The 20281-nt window shown below is 44.2% G+C and overlaps 1 protein-coding gene across 3 annotated transcripts in view; it reads right to left on the reverse strand.

Moving 5' to 3' along the window:
* Positions 1–1157: 1157 nt before the first annotated feature.
* Positions 1158–20281, reverse strand: part of impdh2 (IMP (inosine 5'-monophosphate) dehydrogenase 2) — a 56343-nt gene continuing 37219 nt past the window's right edge. Inside the window, exons 10-15 of one of the 3 annotated variants that reach the window (XM_060932175.1) lie at positions 18417–18488; positions 13725–13868; positions 10234–10378; positions 9711–9854; positions 9485–9568; positions 1158–1512 (exon numbers count right to left, since the gene is read on the reverse strand). In XM_060932175.1, coding sequence (XP_060788158.1) covers positions 1491–1512; positions 9485–9568; positions 9711–9854; positions 10234–10378; positions 13725–13868; positions 18417–18488 — 611 coding nt within the window. In that variant the 3' untranslated portion in view covers positions 1158–1490. The remainder of the gene's footprint in view (positions 1513–9484; positions 9569–9710; positions 9855–10233; positions 10379–13724; positions 13869–18416; positions 18489–20281) is intronic. The other 2 variants (XM_060932176.1, XM_060932177.1) reach the window with 2 other exon arrangements.

Genomic DNA, 20281 nt, shown 5'->3' on the forward strand with positions numbered 1-20281 from the left:
AAAGACTAAGATTGCAAATTTACACACGCAGACTGTGGTCCTTTCCAGTTATTGAAAACTGTTACAAAGCACTAAAACTGGAGCCACCTTTCATGAATATTAAATAGCTCCAAATACAAAACTTAAAAACCATAAAGTAGCACAGCATCTTTACGAAATAACACTGAATAAGCTTAGATTATGCTGACCATCCATTATACACACGCAAATAAGATGTGATCACAGAAAAGGTAAGGTTTTAGAACCAGTTCAACAATATAAACCTGTGATTTGAATTACAGGCAGAATTATTGAGACATGATGTTCGAGAACATTAATTACACGTTTTTGAAAAAAAATATACAAAAGTTGCGATATGATGTAAATAAGGAGTAAAACATCAGCGACTGCATGGATTTTCCTGTAACAGCACATCCCATTCATCTCGTACCACAGTAATTTGCCAATGACTGCAATTTTTAAAAATGTATTAAAATCAAATGACTCATATGGTTCAATTGTTAACTTGTGTTCAAGTTACATCTCATTACTAAGGACTTCATTATAACGAGCCGTCAGTGTGAACATGAAGAGGGGTGTGTGGTGGTGGTGGTGAAGAGAAATCAGTTAAATATTCTGTTTCATTTAAACGAGACACCTGGAGTCTTGAACAGAACCTGTCCAGGTGTGCGTATGCCCTTGTCTGCGTCTTCCTCTGGGTGTGTGCGCATATGGAGCCCGTGTCTGGAAAGTCCGGTGGTTTTGGAGGTGCAGCCTGCTTCCCTTGAGACCCACAGGCTAAATGAGGAAGAGCGTACTGCTGTGGAAATCTGACACCGTTTATACATACTGATAATCATGTAAATATGCAAACTTGCTTTCCCAGACATTAAAATGTTAATACTAGTGTATTAACATTGATTTTCAGGTTATGAAATGACTCAGCAACAAATCTGCGGTCAAATCGCTTGTTTTAAATGTGTGGAAGTCAGTCGGGTTCCGTCTCAACATTTACTGCAGCGCAAAAAAAAAAAAAACCCAACCACAGCACTACTTCCTCTTTTGCAAACATGGAGAACGACTCCAATAAATTTTCTCAGACTACGAGTTTCAGATGTGTACCGTTTGTGTATTTGGAAGAGGTGGAATATGTAGCAGTGAAAGAAGAAGAAAGACTGTTTTACTGGAAAAATGTATTTGAAAAGTCATGAATACCTTTGAACATAAGTGCACTGCAATATTATGCCTTTTTTTTTTGGTTTCATGAACAGAAATGTATGTCCTTAAATTTGAACACATACAGACGCATGCACAGTTGGTTTGCTCAACAAAGGTCTGGAAGACAAAGAAAAGGGAAGGGTGGGGTTTTGACATGGGCGCAGACGCATCGCTCTATTGGCATATGTATACATGAGGTGGTCATCTGGGCACTCCTTTAGTAGTGTGAGCTTGTACAATAGAACGTGTGCATGTTAATGTACTGTGTGCGTTCTTGGCATTAGTTGTCTTCTTTAGAAGAGCCGTTTCTCGTAGCTGAAAGACAGGGGAGGGGGGGAAAAAAAAAAGGTGTAAATAACACATAAAATAGCCCAAATGAGGTGGTGACATTTTAGACCAAAGCTGCAATAGCACAGATCAACCAGTAGAGCACACTTGGTTCATTTTTGGCCAATTTAAAACAAAATCAAGGAGACGGATAAAACATCAAAAGGTCATGAAACGCTACTATTAAAAACCAAAAATCTGTCCGTAAAAAGTTTGCATGAAGAAATTAATACTGCATTTCCAGAGAAGCAATCATAGACCTAATAATTAACTTGAATAATAAACTTATCCTGAAATTTCCAAGTCTAACATTTATAATCCCTTATTCCACTAGCCTAGTAAACTAGACCCACCCGCCTAGTGGCCAAAAATATTTTTGCCTGCGAGTGGGTCTAGCCTCGCACCATATCAACAAAACACCCCGGGCATCAAATCGTGCCCGCCAATCACAACGCAAGGTTTTTGTTTGGATTCTTTGGGCGGGATTTTGCAGGAGTGACGACAAAGCTGCGCGACGCTGGAGAAAGCACAGCAGGAAAGATGGCTACGGGCTAGTGAACAGCGTGCGTTTGACTCCGCTTTGGAATCAGTTTTAGAAGAATTAGACTTGGAGTTTTCGTTGAAACATGAGCAGGAAGAGGCTGTCCGCTCATTCCTTTTCAAGAAGGACGTTTTCGCTGTTTTGCCGACCGGCTATGGCAAAAGTCTGATCTACCAGCTGGCTCCGCTCGTAGCCAAAAGGATGGGGCTAGTTTGTGCAGTACGAAGAATTAAACAGCTTTGAAACATTACTTTTTGATTGTTTCTTATTTTCCAGTTATTTTAAATTTAAGGGAAATTATTTCACCAAACACCACTAAATAAAAACTCTCAAAAACAGTTTAAGCAAACCCTTGAAAAACACTTGGGGGGGGGGGGATTGGGGAGTGTATATTAAGTATGTGGTACAGACTCCAAACTTGTGGTCATTATCTCCAAACTTCTTAATATCGAGAACCTGTTAATTAATACACATTTTGAAAAATTATTTAATTTCAAGGCCTCCCCCACTGCTTTCTGTCGCTCTGACTACGTCACAGTTGCGCTGATTGGTCAGAGTGTTGGCCTATACGCACAGAGACAGTTTGAAAGACAGCGGTTTGTTCCTCCCACACCCTTCGGAAATGTCTACGGATCGAGGCCAGACTAAATATTCACATTTAGTCTGGCTTGCCAGGCTATTATTCCACCTTTAGTTGCAAATGCATGTTTCGGAAAGTTACAGACTGAATGATGCACAGAAAGAGCTCTGAATTAATGCATGTCCTTTACAGTACAGTTTAGTAATACTTCAGTAAATATTTTAGGAATATTCCGTGTTAAACCTAGATCATCTGGGGTCGTGTTCTGTACATCATACTTTTAAGTTATAATGCAGCAAAGAAACATTTATTTTTTGCGTTTACTGATTTAAATTTCACCTCCTCTTTTGTAATTCTTGCTTGTAAACAGAAGCTCCTGCACCTGATTTTGTTCATCTCTACACTGCCATGATGTCCAGTTTATCCTGATTATGTTCAATTCCCACAACTGCCTCTCTTTATGCATTTTTTGTACAAGCTCCACAATTTACATGACTTAAAAAAAAAAAAGAAGTTACAAGTAACTACTGTTACTAAACACCAAAAGCACAGTCCTTCTCCCCAATGGAACAGGAAAGGAGCCAATTGACATGAATCTATGATGATTCATGTAGGTGTTTTGAAATCTCCAATATTAACTGGCACCACCAGGAACCCCCACCCCTACGCCAATCTCCAATGGGCTTCCTCGCTTACTGTCATGGTTAAAATCAACTGTTTTCAGTTCATTCATGTGGGGGGGGGGAAAATAAAAATCACTGTATGGTCAGCTTGGTCAACATTAGAAATCTCATCTCATTATCTGTAGCCACTTTATCCTGTTCTACAGGGTCGCAGGCAAGCTGGAGCCTATCCCAGCTGACTACGGGTGAAAGGCGGGGTACACCCTGGACAAGTCGCCAGGTCATCACAGGGCTGACACATAGACACAGACAACCATTCACACTCACATTCACACCTACGGTCAATTTAGAGTCACCAGTTAACCTAACCTGCATGTCTTTGGACTGTGGGGGAAACCGGAGCACCCGGAGGAAACCCACACAGACAACCATTCACACTCACATTCACACCTACGGTCAATTTAGAGTCACCAGTTAACCTAACCTGCATGTCTTTGGACTGTGGGAGAAACCGGAGCACCCGGAGGAAACCCACGCGGACACGGGGAGAACATGCAAACTCCACACAGAAAGGCCCTCGCCGGCCACGGGGCTCGAACCCGGACCTTCTTGCTGTGAGGCGACAACGCTAACCACTACACCACCATGCTGCCCAACATTAGAAATGTATATATTTATCAGTTAAATGTTTAGTCGAAATACTTAAAAAAAAAAAAAAAAAAAAAAAAAAAAGATTAATAAGAAACCATTACAGAAAACGAAACAGGCGTACAAAGTGTCGAATCTAACATGATCAAAGTGATTAAAGTGAACGTAATGCCTTTTTGTAATGCTTTAAAATGGAGTAATGACCAAAATGAATTAATAAAGCAAGGGTAAAATAATACTAATTATTTTTTTCACAGTCCAGTTTCCATCAAATCCTGCGCTCTGATTGGCTGGCAAGCGGGTCCGTATCCTATGGTACGGACCCCAGTTACGGACTTCTGGCGACTCGCTTGTTCACAACATAGCAACTTTTGTCAACATTTATCTTTTTTATAATATTTATAAATTATCAAAAATTTTATACAACCCCGATTCCAAAAAAGTTGGGACAAAGTACAAATTGTAAATAAAAACAGAATGCAATGATGTGGAAGTTTCAAAATTCCATATTTTATTCAGAATAGAACATAGATGACATATAAAATGTTTAAACTGAGAAAATGTATCATTTAAAGAGAAAAATTAGGTGATTTTAAATTTCATGACAACAACACATCTCCAAAAAGTTGGGACAAGGCCATGTTTACCACTGTGAGACATCCCCTTTTCTCTTTACAACAGTCTGTAAACGTCTGGGGACTGAGGAGACAAGTTGCTCAAGTTTAGGGATAGGAATGTTAACCCATTCTTGTCTAATGTAGGATTCTAGTTGCTCAACTGTCTTAGGTCTTTGTCGTATCTTCCGTTTTATGATGCTCCAAATGTTTTCTATGGGTGAAAGATCTGGACTGCAGGCTGGCCAGTTCAGTACCCGGACCCTTCTTCTACGCAGCCATGATGCTGTAATTGATGCAGTATGTGGTTTGGCATTGTCATGTTGGAAAATGCAAGGTCTTCCCTGAAAGAGACGTCGTCTGGATGGGAGCATATGTTGCTCTAGAACCTGGGTATACCTTTCAGCATTGATGGTGTCTTTCCAGATGTGTAAGCTGCCCATGCCACACGCACTAATGCAACCCCATACCATCAGAGATGCAGGCTTCTGAACTGAGCGCTGATAACAACTTGGGTCTTCCTTCTCCTCTTTAGTCCGAATGACACGGCGTCCCTGATTTCCATAAAGAATGTCAAATTTTGATTCGTCTGACCACAGAACAGTTTTCCACTTTGCCACAGTCCATTTTAAATGAGCCTTGGCCCAGAGAAGATGTCTGCGCTTCTGGATCATGTTTAGATACGGCTTCTTCTTTGAACTGTAGAGTTTTAGCTGGCAACGGCGGATGGCACGGTGAATTGTGTTCACAGATAATGTTCTCTGGAAATATTCCTGAGCCCATTTTGTGATTTCCAATACAGAAGCATGCCTGTATGTGATGCGGTGCCGTCTAAGGGCCCGAAGATCACGGGCACCCAGTATGGTTTTACGGCCTTGACCCTTACGCACAGAGATTCTTCCAGATTCTCTGAATCTTTTGATGATGTTATGCACTGTAGATGATGATATGTTCAAACTCTTTGCAATTTTACACTGTCGAACTCCTTTCTGATATTGCTCCACTATTTGTCGGCGCAGAATTAGGGGGATTGGTGATCCTCTTCCCATCTTTACTTCTGAGAGCCGCTGCCACTCCAAGATGCTCTTTTTATACCCAGTCATGTTAATGACCTATTGCCAATTGACCTAATGAGTTGCAATTTGGTCCTCCAGCTGTTCCTTTTTTGTACCTTTAACTTTTCCAGCCTCTTATTGCCCCTGTCCCACCTTTTTTGAGATGTGTTGCTGTCATGAAATTTCAAATGAGCCAATATTTGGCATGAAATTTCAAAATGTCTCACTTTCAACATGTTGTCTATGTTCTATTGTGAATACAATATCAGTTTTTGAGATTTGTAAATTATTGCATTCCGTTTTTATTTACAATTTGTACTTTGTCCCAACTTTTTTGGAATCGGGGTTGTAAATGTTTGCGAGCATTTCTCAGGAGAATAGCATTAATTTCACAGCATGGATAGCGACAACGACAGTGTTCACAGCGAAAGCGAGTTTTACTACCCTGAGGAAGAAAAAATAAAAAAAAACATTTACAGGTTTTCTCCTGAACTGTTGCTAACACTAAGCAAAAACATGGCTGAATCCTGAATGACTCCTATTTGTATAAATAGGGGACTACATACGTGGCAAAATGTAGTTTTTTTTCCTGCCATGGAAGTGCACTTGTATACCAAGGAGGAAGCCATTTGCATTACAGCCGTGAATGAGGATTCAAAATGGCGGCTCGGCTTTCATTATCGGGCGCTCTCATTTTCTGTTAGAATTTGGTAAAGAAAAAAAAATATATATTTACCAGCTTAAGGCCGGTCCGTATGGTGAAATACCGTGACCTCGACCTTGAATACTGACCTCGGCCCAGAGGGCCTCGCTCAGTACTTTCAAGACCTCGGTCACAGTATTTCACGATCCGGACCTCCCAGCTGGTAAATAACATTTATGTGTCAAGCACAAAGCTATCGATAAATCACAGCTTCCGGATCCTGGAAAAGGGCAGCTTTGCCTCAGGGCTAATCTCGCACGACGTCACACACGGAACCCCGGTTATCTGGGTCATTTCCATTCATCTGACTCCGTGCTTGTTTACTCACCAAGATTGGAGATTGTTGTTGGAATCTTACAAAAATAATGATGGGAAAGTGCTGCATTGTGTTTGGATGTTCAAATCCATATACAACAGGATATTCAGTTCACGAATTTCCAAGAAAAAAAAAACCCCACTAATCTAAAGCGACAGTGGGTGAAGTTTGTGCAAATGAAGCGGGTAGATTTCATGTTGCCAACTAATAATAAATCTGATTCAATCAAGTGTTCATCACCAGAACGACCACATGGGAATTACTGGCATTGAAAGAAACCCATTTATTTAATAAATGACACTTGATCTGACATTTGGACAGTTTGTCGATTCCTGTTATCTCTCACACATACAGCACCAGACGCAGGATCATGAGCAACATTTACACGCTTGCGACATCCCATGTTATATCTGATGCACTTTAACAGGAAGAAAAATGTGTACACGCAATCAATTATTAACTGAAACATGTTAAATGCGCTCAGATTGCAATATTGGAAGACTCGATTCGTTTTTAGGTTTGTTCAGGAAAACATGATGAAAGGAAACCACTGCATTCTGCACATCTCTATCTATCCATCTCTCCATCTCACACATGCTACAGAGGAAGTCTGTCGTGAAATTATTGAAGTGGCAGTTTCTCATCTTGGTGGCTCGAAAAGGTAACCGTTTACTCCGGAATATCCTTGATAATCATCTGCCCCTTCATCCAACATAAGAATCCCAACCACTATCAGAATTCTCTCCAAAACGTGATTCCATATCGAGACTGGTCAAACCGCTGCTGTGCATGGGAATGAAATTGATACCTGGATTGTGGCACGTACGACGTCACGCACCCCTTCGGGGTCCTCCGGATCAGTCTAGGCAGATCTTATTGATTTGCCATTAATTTATAGCCTTTTGGATCAGCTATGGTTCGAAAACACATGGTCCATCAACATGATTGTTGCTTTGTACACGAAAAAAAGTGGGGTTTAGAGGCATTACATACACTTTAAACCAGACCTGGGCATTTTACGGCCCGTGGGCCGCATCCAGCCCTTTGGTTCATTCTGACCGGCCCGCGTAAGGTTAATTAGAAATTACAAAATAAACGTATTTTCTAATTTTACCTCATGCATGGACTGAATGTGCAGTGCTTTTATTTTGAAGTTGTGTTCAACAAAAACGCAATGCGCGCAACATGAACATGACATGAAATCCCACGAAACCTAATCCCGCGATAACTACTTCCGTAATTTGTCCAGACCAACCACAAACTTGTACATCATCCTTCAAACGGTCCAGCCAATCACATATGCCGCTTTTCCACTACAAACGCGGCTGAGCCGGGCTGAGCCGTGCCGTGCTGAGTCGAGCTGAGCGGGGCTGTTGGAGTTGCATTTCGACTACAACCGCGCTGAACCGTGCTGGCTGGAAGTGGGTGGACACATTGGGTGGAGTTAGCGAAAGTGGGTGGACGTCAGGTGATGTTGTTAAGCGGCGCAAACAGTGACATCAGTGAGCTTTTAAGCGGTAGTCTCACGACCCGGATAGTAAACAATAAACATGGAGGACATGGAGTCGTTAGTGTTGCTGGTCTTGGTGCTGTGGCTTGTTGTCACCGACAACGCGGACAGATACTGGCAAGAGCGTATAGATGAGGCGAGGCGCATAAGGCTTCAGAAATTCTCGTAATTCGTAATTCTTCTTCTTCCGGGTTTGCGGTGTTTACAGATCCCAGCGCGCTCGCGGGGCGTGTGTGGGCATGTGAGGACACTCCTCCTCACCAATCAGTGCACAGGGGAGTGTCTGCTCACGCCCCCAGCCTCACTCGGCTCAGTTTGGCTCGCTTCAGCCCCACTCCAAAACGGTGCGAGTTTTAGGGGCTAAGCAGGGCTGAAGCGAGCTGAGTCGTGCTGGTTTTTGGTAGTCGAAACGCGAGCCGTGTCGGGCTGAAGTGAGCTGAAGCGAGCTGAAAAAGGGTAGTGGAAAAGGGCCAAAAGTGTGACGTCACCAAGCAGGCGCCAGAGCCCGAGCCGATCTGTAGATCTGATCCCTACACCGAATCGACTGATGATCATCTGTCTGCTGTGCTTCGCGTCTCCACCTCAGACATTCAACCTGACTTTGATGCGCTCGTTAAAGACCAACAGAGACTAGATTTCTCTCACTGAACAAATAAACTGAAAAACACCAAATGAGGTGATTAGACTACAAATGTGGGCATCATTATTATAATATGATGTATCTTGCTTGATATTTGGAGTAGAAAGACAATATTGTGATATCTTTATTGTGTTTTGGGGTGAATGTGACTGGAAAAAAAAAGGTACAAACGTTCACATTTTGTTAACCATTGTTTTGGGAAATTTGATTGGATAAATTACATATTTTTCGTAAGGCAACCTCGTTTTTTCCATACTCTTACCAGTCGTAGCAGCTTGTAAAAACAATGTTATTTATTGCTTTATATAAAGAAATACAATTAATATTACGCAGAATTTAGTTCAGCCTTTTGGTCTGGCCCTCCACAAAATTTTCTGTTTCTCATGTGGCCCCACGGAAAAAATAATTGCCCACCCCTGCTTTAAACAGAAAACGCGTCAGACAACCAATCTGTAAAAGGATTACTGAAAATGTACTTTTTTCTGTTTACTGCACATCCAGCAGAGTTTTCATGATCACCCCTGCCAGCAAGCAGACAACTCTAGATGATCAAGTTGATTAGTATGATTTTTTTCAATAATAAAATCATCAGTGGGGCAGGAGGGGGGATAAAAATCTATCATACAAACCTCATTCAGTTTCACATTGCAATGCATTACACAACTCTTATTATACTTTCAAAGAACATGTTGTGGTCTGTGTACTTTGAGATCGAGTGCTGTGTGTATACCTGTGTAGACTATGGACTCCTCCCTCCACCTGAGCAGACACAGTTCTCCTCTCAAATTTCAGATCACCAGAATACATCATCGCCCTGTGAACAAAACAGGTGAAGGAAGACAGTAAACACTGAATGCCCAGACTTGTAGATCTGCATGTACACACTTCCTGTGACTCTCTACTTTTGTGTGCAAGACTGTTTTATATTTATCCACTGGGTCGGCGGCTGCGTGTACCTAAGTTGCGTAAGGCTCTTAGCTCCTATGTCCTGGCAGGAGTGCTGGATTCCAGCATGGAGGTATGGGACAAACTTATGGACGGAGCCTTTGTCCTGTACAGCGCCTGACACGCCCTGAGCTACTTTAATCTTATCACACTCGCTGAAAGAGACGGACACACAGTGAGAATTAACAGAAATAACACTTGTACACAGGCGTTATAACTGGATCACATGCAAAACGACATGCCACTGGGTGAGTAAAGAGAGGAGCTGAAGTTTAAATATTTAAAAATAAATAAATTCAGCCAGTCACATGATCAAGTGACGTCACTACTAGACATTTGAACTACTTTGGCTTGAAGTTCTGTGCAACTTGGTAATTTATTCCATGATTTGACATTGGCTTGAGTTCACATGCGCACCAAATTTGGTACAGAGGTCTGAGAAGCAAACTGATCCTCATCATCATGCGTGAAATGATCGAGTACATGTCAGACAGTGTTTTCATGCACATATAAATGACTGAAGGAGTGTGTTACCTGAAGTATCTGGTCTGGGAGCCCAGGTTCTTGTCCATGGCATCGAGTGAACCCATTCCTCTGTACTTCTTCAATCTGATGCCATCTGAGAAGAAATACTCGCCTGGAGCTTCACTGGTTGCTGCCAGCAATGAGCCCATCATCACTGAGAGAAAAACGCAAACAAGAATGAAAAATCCTTAAAAAGGTACAACATTCAGAAAAGTGAGCGAGAGTAAAACCATCACTTGTTTTCAAGATTTTATTCATAGTATGACAAATGATCCAAGTAACAATATAAGGGCTGATTTACAATCAGGGTACAAAGTTTGTGTCTCAGGGGCCCAAAATTCAAATTGATTCAAACTGGTTCTTGTACCAGTTTTTAAGTGAAGGACGAGTTAAAGAACAGATTTCAGGTAATTTTTTGACATGTGTACGGTAGTTTTGTGTAATCTGCTATAAGATAAAGAAAAGTAGCAAAAATGTTATCAAAGACTCCTTGTCAAAAAACAGCTGATAGAAATAAAATTCCAACAGTTAAGAAATTGTTAGTAGTCCATAACATTAGGTGAATGTTATCGCATGTTCATGAACTATTTAGGGTTTTTTTTCTAAGTAAATTAAGTGTCGCTTTAAGCAGGGCTGGGAGAAACAGATGAAGTGATTCTCGGAGAGAATTCAGAATCCACTACTTCCATAGTGCTTTTAAATATAAGGCTGTAAGCTTTGTGTTAGTTGTCTCTAATATTTATGTCCCAATATCTTGACCACATTTTAGGATGAAAATAATCATTTTAGATGTGTTAGTTTATATTGAAAAATTAGCTGTCTCAGAGAGGACATTTTTTTGACACAATTACATACTAATTTGATCAAAATAGTCTGAAAACTTACTGGCATTCAACATTAAAACTTAACTATGTTTCCAATGATCTCATCTCATCTCATCATCTGTAGCCGCTTTATCCTGTTCTACAGGGTCGCAGGCAAGCTGGAGCCTATCTGAGCTGACTACGGGCGAAAGGCGGGGTACACCCTGGACAAGTCGCCAGGTCATCACAGGGCTGACACATAGACACAGACAACCATTCACACTCACATTCACACCTACGGTCAATTTAGAGTCACCAGTTAACCTAACCTGCATGTCTTTGGACTGTGGGGGAAACCGGAGCACCCGGAGGAAACCCACGCGGACACGGGGAGAACATGCAAACTCCGCACAGAAAGGCCCTCGCCGGCCACGGGGCTCGAACCCAGACCTTCTTGCTGTGAGGCGACAGCGCTAACCACTACACTACCGTGCCGCCTGTTTCCAATGATATGGAACCAAATATGTGTTTTATGGTATAAAGAATGATTTAAGTGCATCCCTTTTGGAGCTACCTGTGGTCAAAAAAAGCACTTTTTCTAAATGACACAAGTAATTTTGCTAAATAGGACATATATTGCCATACATTCACCAAAAATAACATTATCACCAAATTTTTTTTGCATGGTAAATAGAGCCATCGCAGGGCTACAATAAACAACCAAGTTTATTTAATCAAGCCTTTTGATATTGAAGTGTTAAATGGGATTTTTAGCTTGCGTACCCTGATTGTAAAACAACCCATAACGCAAGTGTACAGCTAAGCAGGAGGGGTTCATGGTTGATCACAAGGGCTTTAAGATAGTCACAGGCACTTTATCCTAAGTGATCTACACTATATGGCCAAAAGTTTGTGAACACCTGACCATCACAGCCAAAATGCTGGACACGCACAATGGTACAGAATGTCTATACTATAGCATAATTTCCCTTCACTGGAACCAACAACCCTACTGAACCCTTCTGGATGAACTGGAAAGTCTGACTGCACCCCAGGTTCTCTAAGCCAACATCAGAAGAAGAAGAAACCTTTGTCACATGCACACTTCAAGCACAGTGAGATTCGCCCTCTGCATTTAACCCATCTGAAGCAGTGAACACATGCACGCACACCCAGAGCAGTGGGCAGCCACACTACAGCGCCCGGGGAGCAGTCAGCGGTTAGGTGTCTTGCTCAAGGGCACTTCAGCCCACAGCCGCCCCATGTTAACCTAACTGCATGTCTTTGGACTGTGGGGGAAACCGGAGCACCCGGAGGAAACCCACACAGACATGGGGAGAACATGCAAACTCCACACAGAAAGGCCCTCGCCGGCTGATGAGGCAACAGTGCTAACCACTACACCACTGTGCCACCCACAAGGGCATTACTGCCCAACCTCAATGCCCTTGTGGAAAAAAAACAAACCCACACAAAAATCTAGTGGAAAGCCTTCTCAGAGAAGTAGAGCTTATTATTAGAACAGCAAACAGAGAAGTCGAGCTGGAATGGGACTTTCAAAAAGCACACAGGTGTGAGGGTCAGGTGTCCACATACTTTTGGCCATAGCGTGTCTGGCATATTCAGTATCTTAATTTGCTTCCATAATATTGCCTTGGCATTATGCACTTAATCTTTCAGTTCAGTGATACCATGTGTACATTAACAGTCTGATAAGACTTAATGATAAGAGTCTCCGGGCCAAAACCAGCAGGCTCAAGAACAGTTTCTTTCCCCAGGCGGTCAGGAGGCTCAACTCCCTCCCTGTTCTGCCCCTCCTGCCCCTTGCCACAGATTCTGCTCGCACACACCCCTTCAGCAGCTGACATGTCATCCTCACAGTTCCCCCCAACACACATATATACATGCATCTCATCGTTCATTAACACACTGAACTCAGAGACCGCACATCTCACTTTACCGCGCCCATTTGCACTATTCCGCACTACCTCACCTTAACAGCTGCTAGTTTGTTTGTTCTGCTTATTTCATGTTTACCTGCTATACCTCAAGTGCCCTTGACTGTTTGGTTATTGTACCAATTTGTGTGTGAGTGTTTAGTCTAGTTAATATCTAGTGTGTTTATACTGTTTATATTGTCTGAGTGTTTAGTCTGTCGTTCTTATCTAGTGTTTATACTGTATTCTGTTTATATTGTTTGAGTGTTTAGTCTATGTCTAGTTCCTATCTAGAGTGTTTATACTGTTTATTTTTTTCAATTATTCTATTTTTATTTATTGCATTGCCAGTTTGCACCGTGGGTCAGAGAGGACTGATATTTCATCTGTGCTGTATGTCGAGCATGTATAGCATATTTGACGATAAAGTTGACTTGACTTACATCGCTAAACAGCATTAAGTTGTGTGTATTTATATATAGTTTAAGACACACCTCCTGAATGTGGGCGCAGAGAGAGAAATATTTCAGCTTGAAGATGGTTCCTATAGCTTTTTTTAGTCTCTGATGTGATTCCCCCCCATATTTTTATTGACATCTGTGTGTCAAAGCACACCAGGTCTACTGTCTGGTGTATATAAGCTTAACTTGCAAAATTTCAGAAAGAAGCAAACTTCAGACACCAAACATGTCCTCACTAATCAAGTGTTTTCTGCCCTGGACTTGTTTATTCTTCACAGCTGACTACAAGAGTTCCTCACCTGTGGATGCCCCAAGCGCCAGGGCCTTGGCGATGTGGCCGACGTTCTGAATGCCACCATCTGCGATGACCGGCACGCCGAAGCGCCGCGCATACTCCGACACCTTATACACAGCTGTAGCCTGCGGCCTGCCACATGCCAACACTGACAGAGAAATCAACTAATATCAATACCATCACTCACACAAGATAAACTCACAATAGGCCATTTGCAGGAATTGGTCACGTGTCAATTTTCCCCATAGCAACAAGCCCGTGGTGGCCAAGCTAACTTGACATTCCTTGACAACCACAAGAGTTTGACTGGCGATGCGAAGCAATCCTTTTCTATAACCGCAGTTTTTACCTTTTCTGCTGTCTTTTTTGACCCGAATTTTCGTGTGTACTTGGAAAAAGTTTGTGGTTTTAACTTCTGTCGCAAGTTAAAGCGAATCACTGGCCACAAGAGAGTTTTTTGGACTCAAGCTGGTCGCCGCCGAAAGAAATTCACGTGCGAAATGGCCGATTTCTCAGGTATGTTTATAACTTATAAATTCTTTTCTACCTTCATCATTTGCTTACTGTAGTTTGCACCCAAGGTCGATGATCGACTTTGTAGTCGTGTCATCTGATCTCCGACCCTATGTCTTGGACACTCGGGTGAAGAGAGGGGCTGAGTTGTCAACTGATCACCACCTGGTGGTGAGTTGGATCCGCTGGCGGAGGAGGAAGCTGGACAGACCTGGCAGGCCCAAACGTATGGTGAGGGTCTGCTGGGAACGTCTGGCCGAGCACTCTGTTGAGGGGGTCTTTAACTCCCACCTCCGGGAGAGCTTTTCCCAGCTTCCGAGGGAGGCGGGGGACATTGAGTCTGAGTGAACCATGTTCTCTACCTCCATTGTGGACGCAGCTGTTCGGAGCTGTGGCCGCAAGGTCTCCGGTGCCTGTCGTGGCGGCAATCCCCGAACCCGGTGGTGGACACCGGAAGTAAGGGATGCCGTCAAGCTGAAGAAGGAGTCCTATCGGGCCATGTTGACCTCCGGGACTCCTGAGGCAGCCGACGGGTATCGGCAGGCCAGGCGTGCTGCAGCTCGGGCAGTTGCAGAGGCAAAAACTCGGAACTGGGAGGAGTTCGGGGAGGCCATGGAGAAGGACTATCGGTCGGCCTCGAAGAAATTCTGGCAAACCGTCCGGCGCCTAAGGAGGGGGAAGCAGTACTCTGCCAACACTGTTTACAGTGCGGGTGGGGAGCTGTTGACCTCGACTGGGGACATTGTCGGGCGGTGGAAGGAATACTTTGAGGATCTCCTCAATCCCACCGTCATGTCTTCCACTGAGGAGACTGAGGCTGATGACTCAGAGGTGGACTCGTCCATGACCCAAGCCGAAGTCACTGAGGTGGTTTGCAAGCTCCTCGGTGGCAAGGCACCGGGGGTGGATGAGATCCGCCCTGAGTATCTCAAGTCTCTGGATGTTGTGGGGCTGTCTTGGTTGACACGCCTCTGCAACATCGCGTGGCGGTCGGGGACAGTGCCTCTGGAGTGGCAGACTGGGGTGGTGGTCCCTCTTTTTAAGAAAGGGGACCGGAGAGTGTGCTCCAATTATAGGGGAAATCACACTTCTCAGCCTCCCAGGGAAAGTTTACTCCAGGGTACTGGAGAGGAGAATTCGACCGATAGTCGAACCTCGGATTCAGGAGGAACAATGCGGTTTTCGTCCTGGTCGCGGAACACTGGACCAGCTCTATACCCTTCATAGGCTGCTCGAGGGTTCATGGGAGTTTGCCCAACCAGTCCACATGTGCTTTGTGGATCTGGAGAAGGCATTCGACCGTGTCCCCCGTGGTATTCTGTGGGGGGTGCTTCGGGAGTATGGGGTTCGGGGCTCTTTGCTAAGGGCTGTCCGGTCCCTGTACGAACGGAGCAGGAGTCTGGTTCGCATTGCCAGCAGTAAGTCAGACCTGTTCCCAGTGCATGTTGGACTCCGGCAGGGCTGCCCTTTGTCACCGGTTCTGTTCATAATTTTTATGGACAGAATTTCTAGGCGCAGCCAGGGGCCGGAAGGAATCCTGTTTGGGAACCACAGGATTTCATCTCTGCTTTTTGCGGATGATGTTGTCCTGTTGGCTTCTTCAAACCAGGACCTTCAGCATGCACTGGGGCGGTTTGCAGTCGAGTGCGAAGCGGCTGGGATGAGAATCAGCACCTCCAAGTCCGAGGCCATGGTTCTCGACCGGAAAAGGGTGGCTTGCCCTCTCCAGGTTGGTGGAGAAGTCCTGCCTCAAGTGGAGGAGTTTAAGTATCTCGGGATCTTGTTCACGAGTGAGGGAAGGATGGAGCGTGAGATCGACAGGCGGATCGGTGCAGCCTCCGCAGTGATGCGGTCGCTTTACCGGTCCGTCGTGGTGAAGAAGGAGCTGAGCCAAAAGGCGAAGCTCTCAATTTACCGGTCGATCTACGTTCCGACTCTCACCTATGGTCATGAGCTTTGGGTAATGACAGAAAGAACAAGATCGCGGATACAAGCGGCTGAAATGAGTTTCCTTCGCAGGGTGGCTGGGCGCTCCCTTAGAGATAGGGTGAGAAGCACAGTCACTCGGGAGGAGCTCGGAGTAGAGCTGCTGCTCCTCCACATCGAGAGGAACCAGCTGAGGTGGCTCGGGCATCTTTTTCGGATGCCTCCTGGACACCTCCCTGGGGAGGTGTTCCAGGCATGTCCCACCGGGAGGAGGCCCCGGGGAAGACCCAGGACACGCTGGAGGGACTATGTCTCTCGGCTGGCCTGGGAACGCCTCGGTGTTCTTCCCGAGGAGCTGGCCGAGGTGTCTGGGGAAAGGGAAGTTTGGGCTTCCATGCTTAGACTGCTGCCTCCGCGACCCGGTCCTGGATAAGCGGAAGAAGACGAGACGAGACGAGTTTGCACCCTGTCCAGGTTTTTTGACAATGAGATCCTGCACTTTCGGCGGCGACCAACTTGAGTCCAAAAAACTCTTTTACGGCCAATGATTCGCTTTAACTTACGACAGAAGTTAAAACCACAAACTTTTTCCAAGTACACATGAAAATTCGGGTCAAAAAAAAAAAAAAAAAAAAAAGACAGCAGAAAAGGTAAAAACTGCTATTAGAGAAATGGATTGCTTCGCATTGCCAGTCAAACTCTTGTGGTTGTCAACGAATGTCAAGTTAGCTTGCCCACCACGGTCTTGTTGCTATGAGGAAAATTGACACGTGACCAATTCCTGCAAATGGCCTATTACACAGTGTCAGATCTATATGCTCAGGGGACAGGGAAAAGGAAAGGAAAGGAAAAAAAAAAAACACCACACCCAAACCCCACACAGGTCTTGTTGACTTCTTTCTCAGCATGCAGTGTCTTTGGTCCTGATTAATTAAACACTCAATGATTAATTCAATGCACGTAGACCGATTTGGGTGGAGTCGGTGCGGGTTTCAGGAAGATGGATACAAATATCATTAGGTTATAAAAGTCATAACTATTTGGTGTGTGACGTGTGCGCATCTGTGGAAGGAAACTGGATGAATCAGTACTTTACAGCTTCATGATCAGTTTGAGGGGAAAAAAGAAAAAAGTAAGCAGAGATGGTGGAAAAGGTTCGATGACCTTTATGAAGATGTATATCACCTGTATAATGTTATACAAGTTGGGGGGAAAAAAAAAATCAAATCTGGCTATTTATATGCAAAGAATTGCATCTGAGAAGCAGTCAATGGCGAGGATTTGTAAAGCTGCTTTATCAACTCGTTTTACTTTGCTGTTTGGAAGGTAGTTGTTCATGTGCCTTTTGCAATGCATCAGTTTTTGGGCGACTGATTAATCTGAGCGCCCTCTTGTGGACAAAGGAGAATTCTGAATCAGTAGTGTCGAAGTCATGTTGCCTGTTTGTTTTTATTTCCAATTTTTTTTCTTTTTTTTTTTTTGGGGGGGGGGGGAGAAAGTCAGTATATTTAGTTTATTATTGAATGGTCAGCTTTAGGTGCATATTTGGAACACGAACTGAGATAAGCATTGCAGAGACGCACACCATGCAGTAGACGCGTCAGTGTAACTTCTGCTCAAACACAAATGGAGAGCAGCCTTTTAAGTCAGCTTGGATTAAAAAAAAAAAAAAAAAACATGATAATGAAGTGAAAAATTATACAATGAGTTATGACGTAAATGTGTTAGATCAGTGTTATATGCTGGCAAGGCTCTGATCTTGGCAAACTACAAAACTGTGATTTGTTTCCCCCCCCCCCAGAATTAATATTTTTTTCCTGAATTTAAGTGTTTGCTCCAACTGTCTTCAAATCACAAGCACACTTTAAACTGCTCCTGAAGATTTGTGGTCAGTCAGAGAGTTTGCCCAAGCCCATGGCTGACAGGTTAGTCCGATTTCAGCAGGGGTTTCACACTCCAGTCCTGGAGAATCACCAGTACATCCAAATCCAATTCAATTAATCGGCTAATTACTGAAACCTCCATGCGTTGAACCAGATGTGCTATTCTACAATCTCTGTAAGAATACAGATGGGACTGGAGCTTGATACCTCTGCAAAACAACAAGCATCCAAAACCCCAAAAACCCCAAACACAGCAACTACTACTACTAATGCAGAGCTGTTAGCCAATCAGTGCAGCGGGCTGTGAAAGGTAGGCGGGCAGGAAGGGTAGCACTGAGCCAATAGGAGCCCTGTGTCAGGGGGGACAGACTTACTGCAGTATCCTGTTACAGTGGCTGGGGCTTTGGGGCTGTGGAGCTTTATATCAGGAGGAATAGTAAGAGGAGCTAGAGAAAGATTAAAACACAGAGCAGGGATGAAGGGCATGGAAAAAAAACTGGGGAAGAGAGTTAAAAATCAGGGAAGAAAATACAGGATGGTTGGTACAATGTCTTGCTAAAGTATTTATCCCTCTTGGTGTTTGTCCTGTTTTATCACATTACAAGCTGGAATGAAAATTGATTTTTTTTTTTGCGGGTTAGCACCATTTGATTTAAACATGCCTACCGCAAAAAAGGTGCAAATTGTTTGTCACACAAACAATTAAGATGAAAAAACAAATCTGGAGTGTGCATAGGTATTCACCCCCTTTCGTATGAAACCCCTAAATAATGCCGCTTTTCCACTACCAACGCGGCTGAGTTGGGCTGAGCCGTGCCGTGCTGAGTCGAGCTGAGTGGGGCTGTTGGAGTTGCATTTCGACTACAACCGCGCTGAACCGTGCTGGCTGGAAGTGGGTGGACACATTGGGTGGAGTTAGCGAAAGTGGGTGGACACATTGGGTGGAGTTAGCGAAAGTGGGTGGACGTCTCGTGATGTCGTTAAGCAGCGCAAACAGTGACCTCAGTGATCTTTTAAGTGGTAGTCTCACGACCCGGATAGTAAACAATAAACATGGAGGACATGGAGTCGTTAGTGTTGCTGGTCTTGGTGCTGTGGCTTGTTGTCACCGACAACGCCAACAGATACTGGCAAGAGCGTATAGATGAGGCGAGGCGCATAAGGCTTCAGAAATTCTCGTAATTCTTCTTCTTCCAGGTTTACGGTGTTTACAGATCCCAGCGTGCTCGCGGGGCGTGTGAGGACACTCCTCCTCACCAATCAGTGCACAGAGGAGTGTCTCCTCACGCCCCTAGCCTCACTCGGCTTGGTTTGGATCGCTTCAGCCCCACTCCAAAACCGTGCGAGTTTTGGGGGCTGAGCAGGGCTGAAGCGAGCTGAGTCGTGCTGTTCTGAGGTAGTCGAAACGCGAGCCGTGTCGGGCTGAAGTGAGCTGAAAAAGGGTAGTGGAAAAGGGCCATAAGACCTGGTCAAACCAATTCACTTCATAAGTCACATAGTTAAGATCCACCTGTGTGCAAAGTGTCACATGATGTCTGTATAAATCAACCTGTTCTGGAAGGACCCTGACTCTGCAACACTACTAAGCAAGCAACATGAAAACCAAGGAGCCTCCAAACAGGTCAGAGACAAAGTTGTGGAGAAGTATAGATCAGGGTTGGGTTATAAAAAATATCCCAAACATTGAATATCCCAGGGAGCACCATTAAATCCATTATAGCAAAATGGAAAGAATATGGCACCACTACAAACCTGACAAGAGAAGGCCACCCACCAAAACTCACAGACCAGGCAAGGAGGGCATTAATCAGAGATGCAACAAAGACACCAAAGATAACACTGAAGGAGCTGCAAAGATCCACAGCGGAGATGGGAGCATCTGCCCATAAGGCCACTTTAAGCCGTACACGCCACAGAGTGGGGCTCTATGGAAGAGTGACCAGAAAAAAAAAAGCCATTACTTAAGAAAACATGTTTGGTGTTTGCCCAACAGCATGTGGCAGACTCCCCAAAAGATTCTCTGGTCAGATGAGACTAAAATTGATAATTTCGGCCATCATGGGAAACGCCATGTGTGTCACAAACCCAACATCCTGAGAACACCATTCCTACAGTGAAGCATGGTGGTGGCATCATCATGCTGTGGGGATCTTTTTCATCTGCAGGGACAGGAAAGCTGGTCAGGACTGAAAGATAGATGGATGGCATTAAATACAGGGCAATTCTGGAGGAAAACCTG

The sequence above is a fragment of the Neoarius graeffei genome, chromosome 10 (assembly GCF_027579695.1).
Source record: "Neoarius graeffei isolate fNeoGra1 chromosome 10, fNeoGra1.pri, whole genome shotgun sequence".
NCBI lineage: Eukaryota > Metazoa > Chordata > Actinopteri > Siluriformes > Ariidae > Neoarius > Neoarius graeffei.